Source organism: Mirounga angustirostris, unplaced genomic scaffold (assembly GCF_029215605.1).
Source record: "Mirounga angustirostris isolate CCGP_5_RB_7025 unplaced genomic scaffold, mMirAng1.0.hap1 SCAF_2, whole genome shotgun sequence".
NCBI lineage: Eukaryota > Metazoa > Chordata > Mammalia > Carnivora > Phocidae > Mirounga > Mirounga angustirostris.
Genome location: NW_026991710.1, coordinates 55194435 through 55215371, shown reverse-complemented (window position 1 = coordinate 55215371; position 20937 = coordinate 55194435). Strand labels below are relative to the sequence as shown.

The window sequence follows — 20937 nt, the reverse complement described above, 5'->3', positions numbered from 1 at the left end:
AGTGAGTCTATGCCTCTAGACTATGAACTTCACAAGTGTTTCTCAGTTTTTTTACCCCCTGTTCTCAGGATGGGAGAATGACCTGAGGTTGGGTATTTCCCTTTCCCAGGTCAGTTAGGTTCTGTTAATACCCTAGAATGTTAGGCTTTGATTAACTAGTTGTCTCCTAGGGCAGGCCTTGTTAAGAGAAGAGAGTGCTCTGGAATATTTCAAAATGTTCCCTTTTCTGTCTCCCTGCCAGAAACCCAAATGGACTTTTCCTTCAATATTTACTGTGGGAATCTGGTTGAATTTCTGGAGGTAAGTCTCACAATACTTTGGGCTTCCCCCTATGACTGGGTCCCTCTGGAGTTTTTAACTCTCAGAGTTATCCGTACCAAATCTCCAGCAGTTTATCAATAACACTTTAGGTTTTCCTTTCCTGACACTGGTTCTGCTCTGATGGTTTCTGTTCTTGAGTCTTGACTCAGTTAAGACTTAAGAATACAGTGAGTCTTGACTCACTGTATTAACTGTATTCTCTTGTCTATCTCTCCAGTATTTGGGGCAGTTGTTTGCTCTGTGTTCTCCCCTCTGTTATGGATCCAAAAAAAGAGTTGCTGATTTCATAGTCTGTTAAGCTTTATACTTCTTGTTAGGATGGAATTGCAATATCCAGTATATATAGAAAACTCACATATATCCATAAGAAAAAAAGATAAATAACCTAATAGAAAAAAATAAGCTAGATATATGAACAGAATTCTCAGAAGAGGAAACCTAGAATCAGAATGATAATTATTCTCACTGGTAATTAGGGAAATTTAAATGTAAATCACAATGAAATACAATTTTATTTACATCAGAATGATGGCAATATTAGTTATATTAAAATTGATACCTTGTGAAAAACCATTTGTCAGAAACTTCTGCCTATAGCTGATGTCAACTGAGAAAGAAGAAGCCGGTATAATGGAACTGGTTAAACACAAAGTTAGGATTATCCCAGTTTACCACAAAACTGTTTCCTGGGTATACCTTCTAGGTGACCAATCTAGGAGTAGGCTATTATTTTTTTTAAAATAGCCAAGTCAAGGAAGTTTATGATTCCCTTGATGACTCCTATATTGAAACCATAGAAATATAGTAGTCATTAATACTAGTCAGACAAGTTTCATTATATTTGTTCTCTACATTTCACCCAGCCCATAAAAACAAACCAATCAACACTGGATGTATCACATAAACCTGGGAAATACTGATCTCCTTAAAAGCTACATCAGAAGGCCCTTATTTTAATTATCTCTATCATTGTCACCACCATCATCATCATCATCACCATCATTGTCCCTGACAACATCACAGCAATCAGAATATTATGTACAGGTAAATGGGATTTTATTTGGGAAATTAAGTCTACAAAACCTAGCAAGTTCTTAGAATATCTTCTAGCTTTTTATTAACTGCTTGCTTTCTATAATTTATATTTTTATTTCTGTACACTGCTAAAAAACATGCTATTGTATCTGAGGTCCAAAGGCTCTGAAAAGTCTCTGGGAAAGTTTCAGGAAGTTGGAAAAAAAGAATCCAATTCCAACAAAATTTTGCTTACTTTTTTTTTTATAAGAACACTACCATTTTTGTTCTCTAGCAATGTAATTGAAATAATATTTTCTAATATGAAAATGTTTTCTTGAAAATAAAAATATAAATTCCATTATAGATTTTTGGAATAATGTCCTTATAATCCAGGTCCTGAATTGGCAGCTGGCAGACTGCAGAGGGTCCTCAAAACTTCATAGATGTTCAAATGAATTCCCTCTGTAGGCTCTCTGCTTTTCCAGAATTCCAGGGGAAAGTTAAAAGTGGAAGCCATTCAACTCATTTGATCATTAATTTCTCTGTTCCTTATTCACGACTCTTTCCCTAATGACTTAAAGTCTTCTATGGGAAAAAAAGGGTTTTCTTTATAAAATTTGGGGAATTTTGCACTGGAATCTAGCTTTAATACTCTTCACTGTGTAACAGAATTCAGGTACATCTAATTCAAATGGTCTGTAAATTAAATTCTAATAAATGAAAATTACAATTATTGTAATGCTTTGTAGGTTAACTGCTAATGCAATATCAGAAGGTGGTTATAAGAAAATCTAATCTAGGAAATAATACCTGGTATGGACTGTGGGGATAAATTATAGTGAGATTGATGCTTTAAAATTGTGAATCATGCAGTTACCATTATTTTTATTGACATTATTATTGTAATTTGATTAAGGGGAATGTTTGATTATGCCAGAATAGTGATAAGACCTTATTTGAATTAGATTCAATACAAAAATGAGGCAGTTATAGTTTAATTAAGTATATGGAGTTGATTAAATTCATTGAAGATTAATTTTTAACCTGTTTTCTTTGTTAAATGAGTTCATTCTGGAATGCAGATTTCTGTTTCTTTTTTTTTAAAAAAGGCCAAAATTAATTTGGTAAATGAGAAAGTAAATTGTTTCAGGAATGGAACTTTTTAAATATTTAGAACATCATTTAAATAATTTCAGCTATTATTCAAAAATATAATCAATTCCTCGAGTCCATGCATCACATTTACTAGAGGAAGGGGTGAATAAAATATAAACTGCTGTGATGTTTTAGATATAAAAGTACCTCCTTAATTGTTCATGATAGGAAGAAATCCATAATGAAGGGAAAAAAACCATCAGTGCTATAGTCAACAAAATGTATTCTCTAGCACTTCCCAGAGCTTCTAAAAGGAACTTTCAGTGAAATATATTTTATAAACTGTAATGTGTTGATTACTTGTATAGAAACCATTTCAGCTACTTTAGAGTCACTATTCAGGCTACATAAAGATTTTATTTATTTATTTGACAGAGAAAGACACAGCGAGAGAGGGAACACAAACGGGGAGTGGGAGAGGGAGAAGCAGACTCCCTGCCGAGCAGGGAGCCCGATGCGGGACTCGATCCCGGGACTCCAGGATCATGACCTGAGCCGAAGGCAGTCGCTTAACCAACTGAGCCACCCAGGCGCCCTATTCAGGCTACATAATGTTAAAGTCCCTCAAATTAATTTGCATGTCTCAGAAAGACTAAGCTACCAGACTAAGTTACAACTGGCTAATCCAAAAAAATTTGAGACCTCAATATCACAGTAAACATTTCTAGTTATTAGAAGAGACTTATTATCAGATAGTCATAAGGTTCTAAATAGCTATTAATTACCTTAATTGCATACTCCTTTTAAAGTGTCATTCACCTAGTGTAAGAAACACAATACCTGAAAAGATTTTTGCTCTGAGGATGAGATTAAACAGCAGGATTCCAGTATGGAAACATACATAGAATGCATCTGAAATAAGGACTTTCTTTGAAGAGCTTTGACAAATAATTTTGGTCCTGGGAAACACTAATTAACAAGTCATCAAAGTGGTATAAAGAGGTAGGATTAAGAATAGAGAACAGAGCAGAGAGCAGGTGGAGTTACACAGTTGTGTCATAAGGTAATATTTGTTTTTTAAAGGAACTTCTCTACCTAAAAATAAATTGGTCTTAGAGGGATCAAAATGAAAAGATTCTCATATTCATAGGGAATATCTAATGTGCCAAATATATCCCCTGATTACAAACTCCTCTGTTTTACAAGTTCTGTTTAGGATGATGCAGAATATGGAAGATTGAAGAAATAGCTAAGGCTATTTTTAAATTTGAAATCAGATTTTTTTTTAAGATTTTATTTATTTATTTGAGAGAGAGAGAGAGAGAATGAGCATGAGCAGGGGAGGAGGGGTAGAGGGAGCGGGAGAAGCAGGCTCCCCACTGAGCAGAGAGCCCAATGTGGGGCTTGTTCCCAGGACCCTGGTATCATGATCTGAACCTAAGGCAGCCGCTTAACTGACTGAGCCACCCAGGCACCCCTGAAATCAGAATTTTGTGTATTTGTTATAGCTCTTCCTCGAAATCAGCAATCTCATGACATCATGTCCTTCAAAATATGCAGGATAGATAACTAGTGTCCAAATTTTATATATATAGATTAGACCGAGGGTAGCCATAAGACCTAATTGTAACCCTAGACCACTCCATTTGGATGATGCCAAGTCACTATATTTTCTGATTATTTGTCATCTAATTGATCGGCTTTAACGATGAAACTTACTTGTCTCTTAATTTATGTGATACAAATAATCCATATTTATAGTAGAAACATCAGAAAATATAGTTAAGAAAAAAGTAAACAAAAAAGAAAAAAATCTACCTATAATCTCATAACATGGGATAACTGCAGTTGGTATCATGATATTTCCTTCCACATTTAATTAAAACTTATAAATCGTTAATATTATATATTTGTTTATAAATCTATATATGTCCATGTACATGATATGACTATAGTCAAAAATACAATTAGACCACAACTAGTGTTTTATAACCTGCTTTAGATAAATAAAAAGAGCAAATCGATTTCTCTTCAGAGAAACCATGTGAATCTTGCTCACTGCTATATTCCCGGAAGCTAACACAGCACTTAAATATGATTTGTTTAATGAATGAGCATTAGGGTCTATCCTCTTTGAGATGTTTAAGGCTTCTATGTTTCATGCTAACATAGGGACCTAATCACAAATTATAAATTATGTTGAATGAGTTGAAGGAGAGCCAGGTACATTTAGAATGTCTATCATCTGATTTGATCCATTTTTTTTTCCTTTCATAGGTATGGCATATCCTCCCAGAGAAGATCTTGGCCAGTATGGATGGTGATCCTTATTTTTCTTGGAGTGACAACCATCTTGGGAGTAACTGTTGGTCTCCTTGTTCATTTTCTGGCAGTTGGTCAGTATTATCTATTTTTCACTTTCATCCCTACTACTAAATCTCCTTTTATTTTTAGATATTGATAAGAAACAACATGAATATTAAATTTCTTCATGGAAATTTTCTCATCTATTTACTATGTTATTTCAACATAACAATTTTCTATTATTTAATACCAAAGTTTATATATTTTTTTGAATCAAATGCCTCCTTGAGCCACTCTGTAACTTATATTACCAACAATGAGAGGATGGGCAAGACTGAAAAGTTCAGTATTTTGAGGCCCAAATGCATTGTCAATAAAGGAGCTTATGCAGTAGGTTAGTAGTTGAATTGTTATATCTTTTAGTAAATGTACCTTAAAATTTGGAAACTCCTACTCTTACTGGCTCAATTCTGGTTGGTTTATTTTTTTTTAAAGATTTTATTTACTTGACACAGAGAGAGAGACAGCCAGAGAGGGAACACAAGCGGGGGACCAGGAAAGGAGAAGCAGGCCTCCTGCCGAGCAGGGAGCCCGATGTGGGGCTCGGTCCCAGGACTCTGGGATCATGACCTGAGCCAAAGGCAGACGCTTAACGACTGAGCCACCCAGGTGCCCCTCAATTCTGGTTGTTAAGATATAATTGCTAAATAGCAACGGGTAATCCACAAATGTCTCATCTTTTCTTAAAAATTTAATTCAATTTAATTAACATACAGTGTATTATTAGTTTCAGAGATAATTTAGTGATTCATCAGTTGCATATTACACCCAGTGCTCATTACATCAAGTGCCCTCCTTAATGCCTATCACCCTGTTATCCCATCCCCCCACCCACCTCCTCTCCAGTAACCCTCAGTTTGTTTCCTATAGTTAAGAGACTCATGTTTCGTCTCTCTCTCTGTTTTTGTCTTATTTTTTCTTTCCTTCCCCTATATTCATCTGTTTTATTTTTTAAATTGCACATATGAGTGAAATCTTTGATATTTGTCTTTCTCTGACTGACTTATTTCTCTTAAGGTAATACCCTCTACTTCCATCCATGTCATTGCAAATGGCAAGATTTCATTCTTTTTGATGACTGAGTCATATTCCCTCATATATATACCACCTCTTCTTTATGTATTCATTGATTGATGGACATCTGGGCTCTTTCCATATTTTGGCTATTGTGCACATTGCTGCTATAAACTTTGGGGTTCATGTGTCCCTACAAATCACTATGTTTGTATCCTTTGGATAAATACCTAATGGTACAATTGCTGGGTTGTAGGGTAGCTCTATTTTTAACTTTTTGAAGAACTTGCATACTTTCTTCCAGAGTGGCTGCACCAGTTTGCATTCCCACCAACAGTGTAAGAGGATTCCCCTTTCTCTGCATTTGCCAACATCTGTTGTTTCCTGAGTTGTTAATTTTAGCCATTCTGACCACTATGAGGTGGTATCTTATTGTAATTTTGATTTGTATTTCTCTGATGCTGAGTGATGTTGAGCATTTTTTCATGTGTCTGTTGGCCATTTGTATGTCTTCTTTGGAGAAATGTCTGTTCATGCCTTCTGCCCTTTTCTTGACTGGATTTTCTGGTTTTTGGGTGTTGAGTTTGATAAATTCTTTATAGATTTTGGATATTAGCCCTTTATCTGATAAGACATTTGCAAATATCTTCTCCCATTCCGTAGGTTGTCTTTTAGTTTTGTTGACTGTTTCCTTTGCTATGCAAAAGCTTTTTCTCTCGATGAGGTCCCAATAGTTCATGTTTGCTTTTGTTTCCCTTGCCTTTGAAGACATGTCTAGCAAGAAGTTGCTGCAGCTAAGGTCAAAGAGGATTTTGATGGATTCCTGTCTCACATTGAGGTCTTTCATCCACACAAATGTCTCATCTAATAGTAGATAGTAGAAGTGACTGTATATTTATATAAATTTGATCTTATTTTTAAAATTTTTGTTAACACTATTTTCAGAAAGCTTGGTTTTCCAATTTTTTTTTTACCTTTCAGGAAAATAAAATCTTAAATTTGTGTAGCTATTTAGTGTTTTCAAAGAAATTGGACTTCCATTATTCCACTTGATCCTCACAATAATCCTTTGAGCTAGAGAGGGTAGGTTTTACTACTATCTTTATTTTCACATGCAAAAAATCAAGATTGAGAAAAGTCAAGTGCTTATTATTATAGGCTTTTTTTTACATTTTTAAAAAATTTTATTTTATTATGTTATGTTAATCCCCATACATTACATCATTAGTTTTTGATTTAGTGTTCCATGATTCGTTGTTTGCATGTAACACCCAGTACTCCATTTACTACGTGCTCTCTTTAATACCCATCACCAGGTTAACCCAACCCCTCACCCCCTCCCATCTAGAACTCTCAGTTTGTTTCTCAGAGTCCATAGTCTCTCATGGTTCATCTCCCCCTCCTATTCCCCACCTTCATTTTTCCCTTCCTACTATCTTCTTCTTTTTTTTTAACATATAATGTATTATTTGTTTCAGAGGTACAGGTCTGTGATTCAACAGTCCTACACAATTCACAGCCCTCAGTGTCATAGATGAGCATAAACCCAGACCTTAACATTCAAGTGTATTATTCTACTTTATCATAAGTTTTTCTGTTTTATTCCTCTGAAATATATTACTCTATACAATAATGAAGTGTAGGATGATTTTCCTAATACTGTGACAATTCCAGCTTTTCCTTCAACCTGGTCTCTCCTTTGTTTTCTCTAACCATCTTTTTTTTTTTTAAAGATTTATTTATTTGAGAGAGAGAGCAAGTAGGGGGAGGGACAGAGGGAGAGAATCTTCAAGAAGACTCCCTGCTGAGCACAGAGCCTTAAGTAGGGCTTCATCTCACCACCCATGAGATCATGACCTGAGCTGAAACCAAGAGTTAGGCACTTAACCAACTGAGCCACCCAAGTGTCCTATGTTTTCTCTAACCATCTTGGTCTCAAATTTCAAAACTTTTCCTTCAGAAGGGTAATGTATGCTTACAGTCCAATCTCTTGCCTGCCATGTCTGTCCCTGAACTCTCTATAGTCTGGATCCTTCTGTCCTCTGTTTGATTCTACTCATTAAAAAATAACATCCATTACATAATTTCCCTTTAAGGAAATTTGCTCCAAGTTTACCAAATCAAGCATCATGAAGAAGCCCAGTAGCTTAATTAGCTATCCTTCCAAAATATAATTTGTATTTTAATAGGTCCCTTCTTCTGGATAAACAATGCATTCATGGACCGGAGTGGTACAAAAGGGAGAACTGCAGACATCCTTGCTCAAGCAGGACATGTGTGGGATGAGAATTTGCCCTTGACTTTCTCTACATGGTCAACCACGTACAATTTCAAATACAAGGCTAGGTGGGCTTATATTACCTGAAATTAAGTTATTTGAACTGGGCTCCTTGTGGAGTAAAAATATGCACTCAAAACTCTGTTGTAAAGGTCGTCTGGAGTCAGCCTGAAAGATGGGTTTGCTCTAGGATTCTGACTTAGGAATGAAATCAGTCTTTGTTAATAATACTAAGGGCAACTTGAGTTGGATGACACCTAGAGTAATCTCTCATTCAAGTGGTATGAAATTAGTTTCTCTGTCTGAATATATCTATTGTTTTTAAGACATTATTTTTGAGTTTCTACTTCTTGGATTAACTCAGAGATTAATATTCTACAAGGATCATTATTCTAGAATGACTGGTTCAGCTCTTTCTTAACTATTTTATTTAACAAAACTATTTCCAAAAGCTTACACAGACATTTACAAACAATTGCAAAATCCTTCAGATAGTTTATCTAGCAGAGCTAAACCCTTGCTTTCTCTCAGAATCACCTGTGGAGCTCTTCTAAAGAAGTGTCATCCCTTAGGTTTTCTGTTTCAGTGGAACTGGGGTAAGACCCGCCCATGTATGCCTTTTAGAAGCTCTGTAGTTATTCTAATACATAGATGGTGTTGCAATCCTTGGGTCTAAAGCAATGTTTTATGAGGTAATAAAATATATTTCTATCTTAAGATAGATTTTATTATAAACTTTGGGATGTGGACAGATTACTATGTATGTGGACTGATCACTGCTATGTCTGTAAAACTGATTATGATTTTAAAGACCACAGTGTAGGGTACAGATAGATTCCCATTCAATTTATCTAAATAATTGTATTATTCAGCTCAAGCTGCCATAACAGAATACCACAGACTAGGTGTCTTAAACAACAAATATTTATTTTCTCACAGTTTGGGAGGCTAGAAGTCCAAGATCAGCATGCCAGCAGGGTCACTATAGCCTCACATGGCCTTTTTTTCTGTGACATATGGGGTTGGAGGGGTATAATTTATGGGAGAGAGAAGGAAGCCTCAGTCTCTTATGTCCCTTCCTATAAGGCTACCAGTCCTATTGGTTTCTGATTTAATTCTATGACCTGATTTATGATCTGATTTAACCTTAATTACCTTGTTAAAGGCCATGTCTCTAAATATAGTCACATAGGGGTTTGGGCTTCAATATATGAATTCTAAGGGGACAATTCAGTTCATAAAAATAATCAAGGGAAAATAAACTTAAAAATCGCACCTCAAATCAATCTAATTTTCCAGTAATATAACTAGAGTCAGATATCTAAACATCATGGTTTCTTTAAATATGGACATGACAGATATGACTTTTGACAAATTAATCTGCCTACCTGGAATGCCTGGGTGGTTCAGATGGTTAAGTGTCTGCCGTTAGCTCAGGTCCTGATCCCAGGGTCCTAGGATCAAGTCCCTGCTTCTCCCTGTCCCTCTGCCCCTCCCTCTTGCTTGTGTTCTCTCTCTCACACTCTCCCTCTCTCTCAAATAAATAAATAAAATCTGCATAAAAAATAAAATAAGATAGTTTCCTAAAAAAAAAATCTGCCTACCTATATATACCCAAGTTCAGCATACTAGATGTAACACAAAATTAGCAGATTTTAGTTGTTTGCTCTTCTATTTGATGATAGACTTCACAGATCAAAAACATGAAATGATAAGAAAGAAGATCTTTATTTTTGCAATTTAGTCTTTGTGATTAGTGAAAAAAATTGCAGAAGGCTAAAGTGATATACCAACATGGCATAGCCAATTGGTGGCAGCGTTTAAACTAGTTCCTCTAACCTCATATGCATTATTCTTTCAGAATGACCTTAGGTAACTTATTAGATAGAACCTAGCATTTGCTTTTCATATATACCAGTTGCCATAAGGAAAAATATAGGAGACCATTGGAAGATGGGAAACTAGTTTTTATTTTAGATTGAAATGATATTCTTGACTTCCAGGATAATGAATTATTTTAGCTCAGAGATCACATTTTTCAGTCTATTATTAGCATTCCTTAGAGACTCTGTGGTACTTTTTAAGATGAATCAAAAGCACAATTGTTCTCAAAATATATGAATGGCTAATTGCTTAACCAAAACAGGGTACTATTTCATATTAGTTCCTATTTTCATTTATTTTATTTTTAAAAAATTTTTATTTTAATTCATTTAATTAACATATAATGTGTTATTGGTTTCAGAGGTACAGGTCTGTAATTAATCAGTCTTGTATAATACCCAGTGCTCATTACATCACCTGCCCTCCTTAATGGCCATCACCCAGTTACCCCATTCTTCTACCCCCCTCCCCTCCAGCAACCCTCAGTTTGTTTCCTATGATTAGAGTCTCTTATGGTTTGTCTCCCTCTCTGTTTTCATCTTGTTTTATTTTTTACTCTCTTCCCCTAAGATCCTCTGTTTTGTTTCTTAAATTCCATGTAAGAGTGAGATCATATGATAATTGTCTTTCTCTGATTGACTTATTTCACTTAGCATAATACCCTTTAGTTCCATCCACGTCATTGCAAATGGCTAATTCCTATTTTTAAAAGTACATGCATGTGGAAGAACTACCTCTAAGCTTGTCTTGTTTTAAATTACAGTGGCCCAGTATATTAGACGAAGCAGTTTACATTTGGGGACAGGAAGAAATGGGGAATGTGAGACCTTGTGATGCTCACCAAACACCAGACACCACTGGAGGGTGCTGGAGGGAAGTGAAAAGGCAGTGGGCATTCCTCAAGGAATTACTACAAGAAGTACAAAGCAGGCTGATAGGGAATGAGGCAGAAGAAAATTTATAAGAGGATGTAGATCATCCAGAAAGTGAAGGGGAATGTTTGTAATGTTTCCTGTATCAGAAGTGCTTAGAAAGAGTAATTAGGTAATCACTAGGCTAAGAATTTAGATTACATATGAAAAAGAGGTTTCATCTCTAGTGCACACTAAGGTGGATTTTAGCGGCTGCCTGGATTAATGTTTTGAGATGGATGCTGAGGATATACCTGGCTTCAGTGGGGCAGTGACATCTGTTATCATATGAAGAAAGGAAGAGGATCACTTCATGAATGCTGGGTAGTTGCCATTTCCAGAATGAGTGGATATTCACTACCTTTCATTGCTTTCATCTTCCTTTCTCCCTCCCTCTGATTACTTAAAAATCTGGGTCAAATGTTCATTTTGAGAGAAAGATATGGAGGGACTTGAGGCTACTTGTTATTTTAAAATTCTTTGAGTATTTCTTTGTTTCACAGGAAAGATTTTCTATTACCAAGGTGATTTTCATATTTCTGGAATTACATACAATGATAGTTGTGAAAATGGAGCTTCACAAGCCAGCACAGATCTGAGCAAAAATATAGAGACTAAAGTAAGTCAAAGAGTTAATAATTTCATAATGAATTTGATTGAAACAGATATGGTAGCTACTTTGTTTTTTTCTCTTGACAGATGTCCAATGCTTTTCAAAATTCTAGTATATATAAAGAATATATCAACTCTCAGGTCACCAAAATTCTGTAAGTACAAATTCAATCCGAATCTTATGGAGAGGGAGATAGATGATATGTCACATCAGCCATTGTTTTAAATAACAACAATAGAAAAAACAGAAAGAGAGAGAGAAGGAAAGAAGGGGAAAAAAGAAGGAAAGAAAGAAAGATCCATAAATTGTCATTACAATTAACAAATTTCTGTTCAGAGTAGGAACTGTTCTGTACAAATCTGTAATCACCACACTTGAAGAGGAATTATAAGGTTGTTGGTAGCAGCCAGTCCTAACTGACTACTATGATGAAAGATAATTGTAACTGTGAAAAACAGAGTCCCATCTGATTGTTTTGCTACTAACTTACTAGCCTTCTCTTCTCCCATCCATACCCTTCTGTCCATACCTTTCCTAAAATAATCTTTTGGTGTCTTTAGTAATCACTATCACTATAATGACTGTGAAGCAAAGGGAATTTTAGTGTCATTTAAGATAACATTTGTCTAAATAGGTCTTTGAAGTATGCTTGAGTATGGTGGTGGTCAGGAGGGATGCAGGGAGGAGAGTATCATGGAGCACAGGGGATGAGTGATAAAGGGAAAAGATACTTGTATTTTGGTAATTGCCAATATCCATTTTGGGGAATTCTGAACTTCCAAAACAAAACAAAAAATCCAGAGACCCTTGCACTTCATATGTACTGAGACAATATCTCTGTATTGTTCTTTAATATATGTAAAGGAAATACAATAAAATATAGGAAATTCAATGTGTTCACAAAACGTCTACAAAAATCAAGAAACAGCACTAGAACATTTCTGTTGTTTCTAGTCCTGATCCCAATGGCTCAAGTGTACAGTTACAGCTGACATTCAAATTTCCTCCAGCAAAGAGGGATAACATGAAGACTGAAATTGAAGTTATCTTACATCAGATACTGAAAGACAACATGGCATTCTGGAATGCAGTCCCTACTTCCATGAGACTCATAGGTATTTCACTTATTTCCATTATTTTCTATTACATAGGTTTTTGGACTACTTGGAAAAAAAAGTACTAGAAAAAAAGTAAACCAGGAGTTTCAGGAATTTGCTTTGGGAGAATAATATACTTCTCAACATCTCGTACTCCTACCAATGAGTTAACATGAAAGGGGCAGTGCCATAAAATCTTTGAAGAGTGATAGGAAGGAGGGCTAAAGTGTGGGCATGCATTTGAACTTGGAAGGCTTCATGTTTATGTATGAAAAGGGGGGTGAAGGACCCTAACTGAAGCATTATTCCTTGCTTCCCTCTACTCTTGTGAGGATCTCATTATAGAAAACAGGTTTAGGGCTTAGTTGATCACTCAGTGTGGAGACTGCTGGGTAAGAAGGAAGTTGGGGATACGGAGTTCTCACTGCTTCTTGTTGAAGAATGGAAGTGATACTAACAAAGAAGAAAATTGTCTGGAATAATTTCCTAGAAAACAAGGGAAGAAAATGATAGGATTTTGACCCAGTACAGAAAGTGAAGTCTGTAAAGATCTTAAAGATCCTGCAAAGGTCTTGAAACTCTCATTTGGATTGTTAAAAGACCTGTTAGGTGATAAGCATGTAGTTCAGAGCCCAGTTTTGTGGTTCTTCCAGATTGAGAGTTGATCCTAGTGTCCTTGAAGGCTATCAAGGCTGACAACTGTCAGTTATAGCTCCTTTGCCTCAGAATACCTGTCACCAATGGACCACTTATGAGAAGTGAGTTTGAGGTAGAGCTCCTCAAAAGAACAATACAATTGCTCTGTGGGTAGCTGTAGGGAAAGAAGGCTGCCCCTCTATGTCTTAGGGGTTTAGTCAGCACTTGTTGGTGGGTCTTCTTGTAGTTCCCTACTCTTTCTCTTTCTCTCTAAAGTCTCTTCCCAGGGACACCTGTGTGGCTCAATAGGTTAAGCATCTGACTCTTGGTTTCACTTAGGTCATGGTCTCAGGGTCATGAGATCAAGCTCTGCATGGGGCTCCATGCTCAGTGGGGAGTTGGCTTGAGATCCTCCCCCTCTCCCTCTGCCCTTCCCCCTGCTTGCACGGTTTCTCTCTCTAATAAATGGGTGAATCTTTAAAAAATAGTAATAATAATAAAAATAAAAATAAAGAATAAAGTCTCTTCCCAATAGAAAAGAGACTTGAATTTAAGTTAAATTCACAAAATTTCATAATTCAGTCATAGTAATGAGATGACTCTAAAGAGATAGGCCCAATGAAATAAAATTGTAATTAGAATTTTTTTTCTTTATAGATAACTCTGAGTATTTCAGAGAGATGAGAATTATCATAAGGAAAGAAATCCAAAGATAATTAATGCCCAGTCCTTCTTTTAGTGAGAATGTCAGCTTCTCACCTCAGTAAATATTTTACTGCAACTATCACAAAATTGAGAGCTTTGTTTTTTATTTCTTTTTCCCCTTTCCTATACTACCTGGTAGAGATGTGGAGAGATGGTCAAAGTATAATAAGTAGGAGGGAGAGGGACTGATAACTGATATGTGAACCAGTCTGAATAATTAAATGTTGGGTGTAAATGGGCTAGGAAAGTTAGCATGTTCATTCCTGGATTGAAGATAATTGCTTGATGATATTTTATTAATTTTATGTTTTTTTTTTAATTTCAGAAATCAGCAAGGCTAATGTTGAAATGCTTACCAACAACTGTAAGTTTAGAAACTATGATAAATTTAACACATTCACAAATATTTCCTTATCATTAGTCTAAAAAATGTCTTGAAATATATCATTTGGAAATCCATTAAGTAGCCTTTCAAAATTATTAGATATACCAGATATATATCTGGAATTTCTTTTTGAAAAACACTAGCCTATGAATTTTAACATTTGTAAGGAGTTGTCCAAAGTATGAAATGAAAACTGATCTCAAAGAATGGAATCATGAGTGAAAAATATCATACTGAGTAAGTTAAAAAGATTGAAGGGGAAAAAAGACAACTTAAGATAATAAGAAAATATAAAAGTAGGCTATATCAAATACATTTATTATAAGATAAAAAATAGTTCTGTATCTTTTAAATGAATTTTCTTTAGAGTATCATGTTGCACACAAGATACATCCATGCATTCATTCACTCAATGGACACTTATGGTGTATCTATTATCCACATGGGGCTTTAGAGATAGCATTTCATATTCTGTGCAAGATACAGACATAAGGAAGTAAAGTCTCCACCTTCAAGGAATTTGCAATCTACTTGGAGAGATGAGAATTATAACAAATAGATAAAATAAAAGTTGAAAGATGATCGAGAGTGAAAAAGAAGATAAGTAAGTCACCCAAACCAAGATGGAGTCGGGTACCATGATCACAGTACATTCCAGGAAAGACACAGCGTTACTTAGTAGCTGCTGGACAATCACTGAAGGGTTTCAAGTAATGTTTTAAGATGTATTTCTTATAAAGCATAATCAAAGATAGCTGCTCTTATATAAAAAAATCCTTTCTTCAGGTTGTGGAAGATCGGCCAACAGTATCATATCAGGCAACCAAATTGTGAATGGGAAGAATGCCCTGGTGGGGGCATGGCCATGGTAAGCCAGCATGCAATGGAAAGGTCAACACTATTGTGGGGCATCTCTGATCAGCAGCCGATGGCTATTATCTGCAACTCACTGCTTTGCTGAGTAAGTGTGAAAGTCTGACTAACTGTAGGATTCTGGGTGCAGGCCTATTTTGGGTCATCTGTGGGGATTGACCTAAATGTGTGAGCATTCACCAAGGTCAAATGAAATTTATAATTACCTGCATAACTGAAGGGCAGCAGAAGCATTTTGTCAAAGAGGAATGGCACCTGGGTGGCACAGTTGGTTGAGCATCCTACTCTTGGTTTCTGCTCAGGTTGTGGTCTCAGGGTGGGATGGAGCTCAGCACGGAGTCTGCTTAAATTTCTCTCTCCCTCTCCCTCTGCCCGCCCCCCACCATGTTTGTGCACATTCACTCTCTCCCTCTCTCTAAAATTAATAAATAAATCTTAAAAAAAATAAATTTGTCAAAGAGGAAAAGGTGAATAGAAGTAATTCACGTTTTCCAAATAGCTACTTTGGCCTGACATTAAGGGTTTTATTTATATCATTTTATTTAATCATAACAATAAATCCGTATGGAAGGTATAATTTAATCTATTTAAAGATGAGGAAATTAGGGTTCAGAAGTGACATAACTTGGCAAAGTTCATACAGCTACTAAATTAACAGAAGTTGAATGCGACACCAGGTATGTCTGATTCCAGTTACTATGTGCTTATTTAACTTGTCCTCCAGGTGTTTACTACCTAACTGAAAAAATTTAAATGTGATATATTAAAGGTGTTAGCATAGTGTAGTAGATACCACATATACAAGACAGTAAGTTCTGTGAAAATTTGATGAAGAAGGAGAGCATATCCAGCTGAGGGATGAAGATATAAGATTCAACTGGACCCTAAAGATAAAAGATTTGATTGATGAGGTGGGTAGATGGGAAAGAACAACATGTATTTTGGATTTGGAAAACCACTTTCTTCAGATGTGTTTAGGTGGAAAAACACACATTGTATTCTGTAGACAGCAAACAAAAAAGAGCAATTTGAAGGTTTGTTAAAAGAAACATTAGAAAATATACTCGGGAAAATTTGATGTATAGATTGGGCACATTTCTAATTGACAAGATGCTTACTTTCTGAGAAAATCTCTTTTACGAAGCCTGGTTGCAGGATTTGTCTTTGAAGCAATTTTCAAAAAGTAGTCCATTGAGAGGGGACTACCCAGGGGACTTGTTAAAAGTGTGGATCCTTAAGCCTCACACCAGACCTTTTAAATATAAATCTCAGGAGATGGAGCCTGAATTGATTCTAAGGGAGTAGAGTTTAAGAAACACATTGAGTGTGGGGAGTCACTGAAGGTTTTAGAATGGGGGAAGGATTGAAGAGTGTTACCACTACATGAAGTTTTGAAAATTAAAAACAAAACAAAACAAAAACAAAAACAGCACCTAACATTTTGAGGGAAGGTGAGAAAAGTTAAACAGGTTGTTAGGTCCTAAATTGAGAAAGAGTTTCATTGGAGAACTAGAGAAATGATCAGAAAATTTATATTAGAAGCCAAAATGCACTGACTTGGTAAACATAACAGGGTGATTAGGTAAGAGCAAGTCACAATTTTTTTATGTATAAAGATGTCCAGAAAAAACAAAAAAAGATGTCCAGAGCCTTCCACAGGCGCTTGGAATCCGGGGTGTTTGGCAATGAAAGTGATTCTGGGTCCCATCCACTGAGGATGCTCATATGACTCCTACCCAAGTCAAATGCTCAAAAACCGGGTGGGGTTTTAATAGCAGAAGACATCAGTGGCTCTAGCTAGGAGGATTTTGCAGAAATATGACAGCTATAATAGTTCTTAGCACTATTTTATTTGCAACATCTCAGTGCCAAAGACACCTTTAAAAATAAAAATTTGGCGTTTTCTAGTGTTGGTTGGGAGCCCCACGCCTTACTGTTATGAGGTAATGACCATTATGAGCACTGTTGTTGCTCAAAAACTGCATGTATTTTAATTAAATTGTGTCTTTCAGGAAAAATAATTCAGACGATTGGATTGTCAACTTTGGAACTGTAGTAAATAAACCATATATGACACAGAAAGTCCAAAACATTATTTTTCATGAAAATTATAGCAGGGTTGGAGTTTATAATGATATTGCCCTTGTGCAGCTTGCTGAAGAAGTCTCTTTTACAAAGTATGTTCATAGGATTTGTCTTCCTGAAGCCAAAATGAAGTTCTCAGAAAATGCCAGTGTTGTAGTTACAGGATGGGGAACACTTTATATGAATGGTAAGTTTTTCTGTAGAAAGGTAATAGCTTCATGGGAATAATTATTTAAACAATCAATCAAATAATCAATCAATCACTCTCTCATGGAATTAGCCAGTAAATATACCAAAAAGAAAACCAAGTGGAGGGGCCAAATTGTCTTCAATTTCTAAAATACCTCTGGGAATAAGAATTGGAAAAGTTGAAATTATGTGTGAGACAGCCAGCTACAGTAAACACCAGAAAGGGACCAATCTATGCTGGGACTGGCCTGGCTCTTGCTGACCAAAAAAAATCTACTTTATTCTATAGATGTTCTTTGTCTCAACAATCAAGGTTAAGATTCCCATAATAAACAGAATTTATTGCCTTTAGGTCCCCTTCCAGTGATACTTCAGCAAGCCTCTCTGAAGATTATCGACAACAAAGTTTGCAATGCTCCACATGCATTATCTGGCACAGTGACTGATAAAATGCTATGTGCTGGATTTATGTCGGGAAAAGCTGATGCTTGTCAGGTATGTGTAGACACATTATCAAATCATTTTATCCCAAAGTACCAATTAAATGGAAATTTTTATCAACACAAATTTTTGTGTGTGTGTTAATGATTTCCATAGAGTAGCTTATTTTGATACACATAATGGATATTTATTGATCCCAGTTATGTATCAGACACCAGGCTAGATGCTGGGAATGCACTGGTGAACAAAATCCCTATTCTCATGGAGTTTTCAGTCTAGGAATACATACCAAGGACAACACTTACTTGATAATAAAATAAATTTGGCCCTGTTTTTTGGGCAATCAGCACAGTAGAATGGTGCCCCTTCCTTATCCAGAGATGCAGCAGGAGGTCTAGCATGTGCACACGTCCCCCATTCCTCAGACTTCATTATGCAACAGCCACATCATTTTCTCCATAGTCAAGGCTGAACTCTTTAAAAAAGTCTACTCTGCCCAATTCAACATATGGCAGCTGTAGGCAATATATTCTGGTTTGTAGTTGCTCTGGGTTTTGAATAAACCCAAGTTCCACAGTTCTGAGCCCAAAAGAGGGTGGACTATTTTCGGTGCCCAGGGGCTTTCGGTAAGTCCAGAGAAGCAATAAAATGAAATTCTTTGACAGGACAAGAAACATGTTTTCCTATCTTCTTCTAGAATGAGTCTGGTGGACCACTAGCTTACCCAGACTCTAGAAATATCTGGCACCTCGTTGGAATAGTAAGCTGGGGTAATGGATGGGCTAAAAAGAATAAGCCAGGTGTTTATACACAAGTGACTGCTTATCGTGATTGGATTACTTCTAAGACTGGACTCTGAAAGAAAAGTAACTTTGGAATGGAACATAAAGACAACTGCAGGGTATTCTTATCTGTTGCTTCAAGTCTTTCTCTTTTGATTGTTGATACAAATCTTTTTCTTACATTCAAATACATAAAGGTCTTTATCAATATTTTATTATATCTAAAACACTATCTATCCATTAATTTATTTATCTATTCAAATAATATAAGAAACAGGAAGGAAAAAAAGAAAAGATGGCCAAAATATTTTTATTAATAGCCTAGTTCTTTTTTTTGGAATTTTTAAAATTTAAATTCAATTAGCCAAGTTATAGTCTAGTTCTGATTTATCTTACCATTATATTCAGAATTTACCTTAACTTATTTTTCAGAATTTAACAAAATACACATTTTGTTAGTATGAGAACATACATGCTGGGTCTACCAAATAAATTATTTTTCATTCTATAAATTATAATTACACTTTGTTAAACTGGAATATGTCAGATAAAGAAATAATATACATTCATTTTTTATTTATATGTGAGATAGTTTGTGTACCTTGTATAATCATATGATCTTGGAGTGGAGAAGGGATATGAGCTAGAACATTTCTCAATTTATAATAAAGGAAATTAAAGACTAGAGAGGAAAAATTATTTGCTTAAAGTCACTCTTCAGTTGTGACCCTCACATGAACTTCCCCTGGTAGAATTTAGATCCAAAATTAGTCAGGAGTTTAAAAATAATCTTTAGGTAGTAATTATTTATATAACATTTTATTCATGTCATCTTTTTGTCATTTGTTTGCCTTTGTAGCAAAAATAATGTGAGCTCTTCAAGGGCAGGGAACTGTGTGGCAGCTCTTGTAATAAGTCTCCTTACAGTGTATGTACAAATAAATGTATGGAGGACTGACTTTGTAGTCTCTGCAAATTATTTACCTTTTGTAATTTCCTAAAATAAAAAAATAGCTAAAATTTTCAAAAGTAGCTAAAATAAACTAGAAAAAAATACTCCTTCCTTTAATCATTTGTGATGTTACTCTTTCATTCTTTCTTTATTATAAAGCATAACTCAAGTGATATGCATCATGTCAAGCCAATCCATAGCTAGGTGTGACAAGATGGTGTTTTCTCTCCCCACTCCTTTCTCAGGCAGGTCACACATATTTATTGAGCACCTAGAGTGTTTCAGGAACTATCAGGTATAAACATAGTATCTTCTTTCAAAGATGCTGAATTTAGTGGACAAAGATGGGTAATAAACATATAAATAAGAGAATTCTGGGTTATGATAAATGTAATGAAGAAAACAAAAAGTAATATGATAGAAAATAGTGGGGCAGATGAGGGGTACTTGAGACTGGACAGTCTAAATAACTTTTCCAAGAGAGTAGCATTTGAACTGTACCTAAATAATGAAGAGGCAAAACATACAAAACACCGGGAGAAAGAGAAATCCAAAAGGAGCAAGTGTAAAGTCCTTGAGATAGAAATAAGTGAGGTTGGGGCGCCTGGGTGGCTCAGTTGGTTAAGCGACTGCCTTCGGCTCAGGTCATGATCCTGGAGTCCCGGGATCGAGTCCCGCATCGGGCTCCCTGCTCGGCAGGGAGCCTGCTTCTGCCTCTGACCCTCCCCCCCTCATGTGTTCTCTCTCTCTCTCTCAAAAAATAAATAAATAAAATCTTAAAAAAAAAAAAAAAAGAAAGAAATAAGTGAGGTGGACGTGTGGGTGGAAACAAGGCAAACATGACTGGAGGCTGGCAGGTAAGTGAGAGATAGTAGAAAGGAGTATATGAAGAGGTGGTTGAGGATCAAGTCAATGAGGACTTTGTAAAGACCTTGGATTTTATTTTAACTGTAGTGGGGGGCCCTTGAGTTTTCTTTTTTTTTTTTTAAAGATTTTATTTATTTATTTGAGAGAGAGAGTGAGAGAGAGAGCACAAGAGGGAAGAGCGGGAGAGGGAGAAGCAGGCTCCCTGCCGAGCAGGGAGCCCGATGCGGGACTCGATCCCAGGACTCCAGGATCATGACTTGAGCCGAAGGCAGTCGCTTAACCAACTGAGCCACCAGGCGCCCCCCCTTGAGTTTTCTAAGCAGAGGTGTGAGTGAGATGATCTAATATCACACTTTGAGAAGATTGCTTTAACTTTGATGAAGAGAATGGGCTGGAGCTGGGAGTGGAGGTACATAATGAAAAGCATG

At 36.0% G+C, this 20937-nt stretch overlaps 1 protein-coding gene across 1 annotated transcript; it reads left to right on the top strand.

Moving 5' to 3' along the window:
* The first annotated feature begins 249 nt into the window (after positions 1–249).
* Positions 250–18767, top strand: LOC123848930 (transmembrane protease serine 11B-like). Its single transcript, XM_045881789.1, is given in 12 exon segments — positions 250–300; positions 1254–1365; positions 2008–2014; positions 4711–4829; positions 11388–11503; positions 11584–11651; positions 12452–12612; positions 14261–14299; positions 15107–15281; positions 17206–17465; positions 17820–17962; positions 18606–18767. Coding segments are annotated over 12 exon segments (1413 nt in total).
* The last annotated feature ends 2170 nt before the right edge of the window (positions 18768–20937 follow it).